Source organism: Mus caroli, chromosome 1, assembly GCF_900094665.2.
Source record: "Mus caroli chromosome 1, CAROLI_EIJ_v1.1, whole genome shotgun sequence".
Taxonomy (NCBI): Eukaryota; Metazoa; Chordata; class Mammalia; order Rodentia; family Muridae; genus Mus; species Mus caroli.
In genome coordinates this window covers 151,671,120-151,679,446 of record NC_034570.1, presented here as the reverse complement: position 1 = coordinate 151,679,446, position 8,327 = coordinate 151,671,120, and the positions used below count along the sequence as shown (strand labels likewise).

The window sequence follows — 8,327 nt, the reverse complement described above, 5'->3', positions numbered from 1 at the left end:
GGGAGGGAGGGAGGGAGGGAGGGAGGGAAGGAGGATGATAGGAATATACAATAGAATTTTTCTTAAGCTGTAAAAAAAAACTTGAAACCATGACATTTTCAAGAAAATGGATACTCTTAGATGTTAGGTCAAGTAAGCCAGACAAGTACCTATGTTTTCTCTAATATTCAGAACTTAGATGTGTGTATATGTGTATGTGGTCATGAAAACAGAAAGGGAGCGTGAGCAGAAGGAAGAGATCATAAAGTAGGGTAATAAGGTGAAAGCAGAAAGGAAAACCATTTGGGAGGGACAGGATCAGGTCGCAGAGAAAACAAGGAAGTATGACACACATGTGAACATGCCACAGGGAAACCAGTCATTTTGTATGTTCACTTAAAAAATTAATTTAAAAGACAAATGTGAGCCAGGCATGGTGATATACGACTGTAACCCCAGCTCTCCTGAGGCAGACAGAGACCGCCCACAAGTGCAAGGCCCAACTGGCCCAGTCTACACAGTGAGTTCTAAGCTAGCAGGCTTGTATAGGAACATTCTGTCTCAAAGAAACGAAAGTAAAAGTAAACAAACAGAAAAACAAAAACAAACAAACAAACAAACAAACAAAAAAAACCAAGCAAGCTTTACTTGTATTGGCTCCATAACAGTATTAAAATGAATTAACTGTACTAGCCCTCATTTATTCATTAGCTAAAGGGTTAAGAACAGCATAAAAGTACTGTCGAAAAGCTCCTGGCTTCCTCCTGAGGAACTTCTAAAGTCCACATTTTCTGACACGGTCTCACAGCTCCTGCTATCATTTAGAACAAAGGTGTGTGTGTGTGTGTGTGTGTGTGTGTGTGTGTGTGTGTGATTTGAGAACAATATTTGTTATAGCTACAGCAGTCAGTGAAATGGTTGCATACTTTTTCTTATTAAATCTACAGGAAAATTATAAAGATAAAAAGCACCAAACTAGACATTTCTATCTTTATGTAAAATATCTTGTAGGGTGTGGAGAAACGGCAGAGGACCAGGGTCTGGATCTCAGCATTCACGTGATGGTTCACAATCATGTCACACCAATTCTAGGGAATTCCTCATCTGAGCTCCTTAGGCACACATGTGGTATACATACATACATGCAGGCAAAACACTATACACATGGAAATCACATGGGTGCACACATGTCATCGCAGTTCTCAGGAGAAAGAAGGAATGAATAAGGAAATAAATAAAGTCTCCCAGATTGGGAACATAGTTCAGCAGTAGATGATGTGGATTAAAGGAAACTAGAACAAAAGATATTTTGGTTAAAGTTAAATTATTTACTTAGCTATTCCTCATTTATCTATTAACTGAGAGATTAAGATACTAAACGTATTAGTTATATAAGTTGATATATTCTTGTTTATATATTCTCCATCACTGACTAGCTTGAAGGTGTTGCAGGATATCTAATCACACTGTGAACCCTGAGATTGCCTTGTTTATTAGGACAAACTGTTTCTAGTTATGAAATGGCTCAGACCTAGCACATACCTTTGATCCAAGAGCTTGCTGGTTATTGTAAACAGGATTAAAATAGAGTTAACCATAGGTCAAGAGGCAGAACAAACATCGAGGTGACAGGGAGTGAGCATCAGAAAGAACCACAGAGAGTACAAGGAAGTTGGAAGACAGAGACACAGGAAATAGAAGGGAGAGACAATGCGTTTGAGGGATCTTTGAGACAGCATCGAGAATTGGTTGCTTTTGGGACACTGGCTGTGGAGGAAGGGTCAGCTGGGTGCTTTCTCTGCCTCTCTGAGCTAGCAGGCTTTCACCCCAGCATCTGGCTCCCCAGTCTTCACTGATAAATCAAATGATTGAGATTTTGTTAAAAATAACACAAACTATACCTGCAACTGTGAACACTGGGGAATTTTCCTTCGAGATGGACTGGGAAAATCTGAATTCTGCCTCCTGACCAATTCCAGTCGTTTCTGAAGAGGGGTGGCACCTACAAAGTAGTTCTTAAGATTTGAGGTCCTTCGTCTAGAAGTCAGTCCTCGGAAATCACAGGAATCCATGGTCTGCATTTAAAAAAAAAAAAAAAAAAAGTAACTAGAACTCTAATCACTAAAATGTCAGGGGACTGGAGAGACGGCTCAGCAGTTAAGAGCACTGACTGCTCTTCCAGAGGTCCTGATGGTGGCTCACAACCATCCGTAATGAGATCTAACGCCCTCTTCTGGTGTGTCTGAAAACAGCTACCATTTACTTACATACAATAAATAAATAAATCTTTGGGCCGGAGATAGAGAGGCCGGAACAAGAAGAAAAAAATATATATATATAAAAAGATAATTCATGCACATTGTTCTCTTACATGCACATTCTTGCTCTCTCTCCTTTCTACTCCCCACCTTTTCTACATCATCCTCCTTTCTTGTCTTAGCCACTATTCTCTTACTGTGAAGAGAAATATCAATACAAGAAACCTTTCAGTATGAACTCTAGAATAAGTCAAATAATGTAATATGCACATTACAAAGGAGACTTTCGAGACCACCATGAAGGCTGAGCACAGCAGGGGCTCCACAATAACCTTAAAGAGCTGTCTCTAATATGGCTTTACCAAATTCTAAAACTGAAGAAAGACATGAAATGGCTTTAAGTGAATACATGGAAAGACAGACCATTTATGACAACTGATATGGTGGGTGGATAGCTCTCTTCCAGGGTCCCTGGAGGTTGGAAGACTCTAACAAGGGAGCAAAGGCTGTTACATCACAGCCCCCCCCCCCCCCGTAGGAGATGTGGAGATAAACCTGGTGGAGGAAGAAATGGGAAGGGGGGTGAGGCACCACAAGCTTCTGAAACTCCTTAAAGAGTCCAGATCTCCTGTACACAGTGTATGATCTGACACCACCCCTGCACACAGGAGAGACAACACAAAGGACCCCAGGCCAGGACAGTGGCTACTTCCCCTGTCTTCACAGAAATCTCCATGGGGATGGGGGGTGGAAGGACTGGCCCCTCCTCTACAGACTCACAGACACGCTCATGGACAGGGTAGTCAGATTTGGCTTAATGCAGGTTGCATCCCAATTTGCTCCTGAATACATAAATGAACCGTAATTAGCTAAATAAACTTATGTAATAAACAATAAAGTTAGGTCTGCACTCTGATGCTGGTCTCCAGAGTCTAATCCAGAGCATCTTTGTGGGCTCTAGGTCCACTTTCCTCCCACTTCCTGGTCCTGTTCTCAAACACCCCTTTCATGAAGGAGGCTGCAAAGCAATAGCAACAGAATGACCAGTCACTACACTGGCCTCAGATCCCCAGGGAAAAAGAAAACCATGCTCCTGGGCTGGGGCACTGCTCACCCCTGCTGGCTTTGCCATTTAACAATCCCAGTCGCCAGGGTTGGTGAGATGGCTCGGCGGTTAAGAGCACTGATTGCTCTTCCAAAGGTCCTGAGTTCAAATCCCAGCACCACATGGTGGCTCACAACCATCCGTAATGAGATCTGGCATCCTCTTCTGGTGTGTCTGAAGACAGCTACAGTGTACTTACATATAACAATTAAAAAAAAAAATACAATCCCAGTAGCCAGAAAGATATGAGATTTCTAGTCTGAAAACTGGAAGGCATCTTTATAGACACAACCCCAGACCAGCAACATCCTGTAACCAGAACATAACCTGCAGAGGAAATGCCTCCACTAACTGTCAATGGATTTGATGGAACTGACAATGGAGTGGTTCCTGGAAAGCAAGCGCTCTCTCTCTCTCTCTCTCTCTCTCTCACTCACACTCACACACACACACCTCAGGGGGCGTGGCCATTTCTCCTCCGCAGGAGTAGTGTGCCACAGGAGGGTGGCAGTCATCTCTTGTCATTAACTCCTCCTGCTTTGGCACCTTCTTAGCTTTATCTGGATTCTCAAAACTCAAGTTAGACAACCTGAGTTCAAATCCTGGAATCCGTACAGTAGGAGAGAACTGACTCCTGCAACTTGTCCTCTGACCACTGCACCCACGCCGCACACCACAGTACACGGACACACACAGAAGTCTTAAAAAATCAAATCAAATCAAATAAAAAGCACCACAGACAGGGATGCAACATTTAAATAAGCATTTCTTCATTTTCCCACAGGCATAAAGTATTCCCATGATGTGAGCCTTGGCCACACTCCTGGTGAGTCTCCCACTAACGTGCACCTCAGTGGATTTAGAGTAATGGCCCTCCCTGTCTTGTCCTTTCTCGTTGCTTTCAGGTGGTTTGGATTAAGAGTCCCACCTCCTGTCCTGCCTGCTTCCAGGACTTACAGAGGGACCTTCAATGTGGGTCAGGAGGAACCAAGAACTGGGGCTGCTGCTACCAGGAAAAGCTCCTTTGACTCTTATGCCTGTGGAGGTCCCAGGCCAACTTCTGGAAGACATCTCTATCTTTAGAGACACCCTTGGCCTTCTCATCAGAGCAGTATTGGGTTTGGCAGGAGAACTCCTAGTCTTTATTATTTTTGACTTTACAAATTGTTCTTGTCCATAACAGCCATGCAGGTCCCACTTAACCGAACCCCTCTGTTAAAAATCTTCCATCAATTGAACTTTACTTCAAAAGGCAGCATCTTCCCGCTGCCACCACCTCCTCCCATTCTTCTCCCCACTTGTTTGCTATTTAGATAGGAGTCTTCATCAGTTCTGTTTATACACAATTTTTCTTTAAAGTAGGCTAACTAGTACAATAACTGCTAAGTATATATTACTTTTCAGGCATGTTTGTAAGCACTTAACAAAGATTAAGCCTTTAACAAATATTCTTTTGTTTGGGGATGTTTTGTTTATATCGAGTGACAGTCTCTCTGTGTAGCCCAGGTTGGCCTAGAACTCAGGGCAATTCTCTTGCCTCAGCCTCCCTAGTACTGGGACACATCTGGTACTACTGTTCACTCCTCAAACGACCCTATTAGTAAGTACGCTGCTATGTTGCCAGGTGACTGGAGGGAAAGGTTCTACGGATTTCTCAAGTCTTCACCTCCTTTGACTCTTATGCCTGTGGCAAAGGGTCCCTATCAGCCGCTTTCTAGTATCCACAGAACTAGATCTCTCATCAAATTCTCTTGTACTCAGTTCCTAACACACAACTAAAACTCAGTAGTTTTTCTGTGGCTAGTCCATGAAGAAAGTCCCTGAGTTAGTCACTGCAATATTGCCACAAAAGTCAACCCACTGCTCCCATACTAACGCTCACATTGACTAACGCTTCCGTTTGCACCCATCGTAAATACACAAAAGCACTGCAAAGACAACAGTCACACAACAGAAAGAAATGCAGTACACGGTCAGTCGAGGACCCAAAAGCTCTTACCAAAACTATGTCGTAAAGACACTGTCATCCACTCCGGATTCACGAATCATCCTTCAAGTCTGGCTCCAAGACTACGTCGAGACGAAAGGTTTTGGTTTTTTAAGAAGAAAGTGGCCAAAATGACTGCTTAAGAGAGAACCGAAGCAATCCCCGGTGAGTTCAGAAGAGACATCAGGAGCCCTGGAGTGAACCTAGCTTCCCTCAGGCGCGAGCAAGACCTGCGACTTCCCCCGGGAGAGACGACAGCTCAGCTTCCCAAGCAGCCCGGCTCTGTGATCCTCGCTCTTCGGAAGCTGGCGCCGGCCCACGAAAGATAGGGAGTTCCCAAAGACCCCGGGATCAAAGGTAGACTTGAAAGTTCCGCTCGTCAAGGCGCTTTTCCACACACGCCACGCCCTCCAGTTTAAAATCATTTCCCGACTTGCCCTGCGGCCGACGCGGAAAGTCTCGCCTGTGGCCCTCCCATTTCACGTAACTGAAAGCAACTGAAGCCGCCATTTTAACTGAGGGCAAGGCTTGGCGGCTTCAATCAATAGCCTCAAATTCCCAATTCCCTATTGCGCCGCGTTGCTCTTCCGTTTTCCAACCGGTGCGAAACTTTCCCGCATACTTCCGCCCACAATAAACATGGCGGAGGCGCCCTCGTCCTGATTGGCCAAAATCCTTGCGTAACTTTGGCGCTCGCCGGGCGTCCGAGGGACTGGCTTGTGGATGTGGTTTGTGTCTGGGTTTGAACCTCAGAGCTGTTTGGATTTGCTCGCCTTCACCTTTCAGGAAAATCCAAAATGGGCCGCCAGGTTTGGGAAAGTTGAAACACGAGGCTGTACCTCCTTATGTTTCTGCTTATGCCCTGGTCACCTTCGAGGAACGTGGGAATAAAGGGAGGACGCGCGCCTGGTGGCCGGCCTTCCGGCTGGGGCGCTCTGACGCTAGCGCTGCTGTTGAGGCTCTTTTGGCATCTTCGGGGCTCAGCCTTGTTTAATTAAAGTGGGAACTGATGCACTGAAGGAAGCAAAGGTTTTCCCCTACCCACTCACCCAAGGGTTCTAGAGACCTTGCAGGTCAATCTACTTTGTAGATACTTGAACGTTCTGCGGAGCAGGGTCTGGATGCATTTGCGTGGGAACTAGAATTTTAAGGGTTCCCTGGAATTCCGAAAACCGAGTTTTGAGCACCACCACACCTGCAGCGTGGGATTCGTGATTGTCTTTCCGGATCCCGGGACTTCAACATGTATCTTGGTTCTTGGTTAAGTCGTCTATGCAGGGGTTTATCCAGACCCATCGGGAAGACCATGCGGCCAATCTGGGGTTCTTTTTCCAGAAATCTGGCGTTGAGTTCACAAAGAATTCCAGGTGAAGGCAGCTACGAGCTTCCGCCTGTTTTTGACAGCTTGTTTCCCCGATCCTAACTATATTTTAACACCAGGTCATTCATTCTCTTGATTAGTTATAATCAAGGTTCCCCCACCCCCGATTATTAAAAAGGTAGATAGTCTGTGTAGTGTATACCATTAATAGAAAAACTAATAATTTGATTAAAATCTTTTCCACACTTTTAATAGTTTATTGATGTACAAATGATTGTTATAAACTATACTTGTACTAAAGTTAAATACTAACTGCACTGTCAAGCAGGTAATTTCTAAAATTATATGTCGCTTAGCAAAATGGACAGCTACCATTTTATGGCCCTTCAAGTGCTAGGTCATGTACAAGGTTTAGATTTCTAAACAGAAGGCAAAATTTTCCTTTGGGGCAGTTATTTGCTTGGACCTTGACACTTGTGCAGGTAAACACAATAGGGATATTGTATAATCTAGGCTATTTTATAAACCACATCAGGCCTGCAAGATGGCTCAGTGGCTTCAGGCACTTCCTGCTAAGCCTGAGTACCAGAGTTGACTCCCAAAACTCACATTGTGAATGGAAGAAGAGAACAGAATCCGACAAGTTGTCCTCTGACTTCCACAGGGGCACCGTGCCATGTGAGTCCACATACCTGTGGGTACGCACACATTAAACACACACACACAAATTTAAAATTTTTATTAACCTCACCCATTCACCTGAAAGAGCTGATATATCATGGAGAGTATTTTTAAAGAAATTCTTACTAATGCCTTTTTAAAGTGATTTTTCCTTCTCTTCTTAAAGAATTCAGTAGCTTTGTTGCTCGGACCAACACATGCGGAGAGTTGCGTTCGTCCCACTTAGGCCAAGAAGTCACTCTGTGTGGATGGATTCAGTACCGCAGGTAAACTGAACAAAATGGTTCAGGAATACATAGAGGTCGTTTTCCCAAACAATTCCAACCTTCGCTAGTTTTTATCCATGCAGAGAGTATTTGCCACTTTTGTAATTTCTCGGAAGTCACTGCCTTTTCCGTTCTGTTTTGTTTTGAAACAGTCTTAATAGCGTTATTCCCAGTAAGTACTAATATCGGTTAAAGGGAATAATAATAAAACATGACCCACCGGAAGACTGAAAGAATCCTGAGCTGAGTTTACAAAGCTCTCAGAAGCAGTAAGTGGGAATAGACTAGGATTCTGTGAGGCAGCTGTGAAGCTGCAGAAGCGTAGGAGAACAAGTTTACTTCATTCAAAATGTAAGTCAAAAAAGCTTAAAACGGGAGCAGCCATCCCTTAGGCTCAAAGCCCATTCATTGCTGTGTTTCTTATTGCTCCCCTCTTCTGTTCTGAAGCATACCAGCATATTAACTCTCTAAAGAAGTTCAAAATGCGGGTTGATGTTTGTCACATGAAAGAAGCTACCTTGGCTCTTAGAGTGTTCAGCATGCTGGATGCAAACATTAATTGTCTTGATAAGAATCTTGTTCTTTTTTTTTTTTTTTTGGTTTTTTTTTTTTTTTAAAACAGGGTTTTTTTGTATAGCCTTGTCTGTCCTGGAACTCAGAAATCCACCTGCCTCTGCCTCCCAAGTGCTGGGATTAAAGACATGCGCCACCACGCCCAGCAAGAATCTTG

At 44.0% G+C, this 8,327-nt stretch overlaps 2 protein-coding genes across 3 annotated transcripts in view; one reads left to right on the top strand and one right to left on the bottom strand.

Annotated features, from left to right (window-relative positions):
* Nucleotides 1-5,914, bottom strand: part of Cenpl (centromere protein L) — a 17,979-nt gene extending 12,065 nt beyond the window's left edge. For both annotated transcript variants that reach the window (XR_003837834.1, XM_021163163.1), the window contains exons 1-2: nucleotides 5,342-5,914; nucleotides 1,881-2,054 (exon numbers count right to left, since the gene is read on the bottom strand). Coding sequence is in view for 1 of the 2 variants with exons in the window: in XM_021163163.1 (XP_021018822.1) it covers nucleotides 1,881-2,051 (171 nt within the window). In the remaining variant the exon portion in view is untranslated. The remainder of the gene's footprint in view (nucleotides 1-1,880; nucleotides 2,055-5,341) is intronic.
* Nucleotides 5,915-6,031: 117 nt separating this feature from the next.
* Dars2 (aspartyl-tRNA synthetase 2, mitochondrial) overlaps nucleotides 6,032-8,327 on the top strand; it is a 30,576-nt gene continuing 28,280 nt past the window's right edge. The window contains exons 1-2 of the mRNA XM_021164974.2: nucleotides 6,032-6,696; nucleotides 7,498-7,597. Of these exons, the coding sequence (XP_021020633.1) occupies nucleotides 6,573-6,696; nucleotides 7,498-7,597 (224 nt within the window). The 5' untranslated portion in view covers nucleotides 6,032-6,572. The remainder of the gene's footprint in view (nucleotides 6,697-7,497; nucleotides 7,598-8,327) is intronic.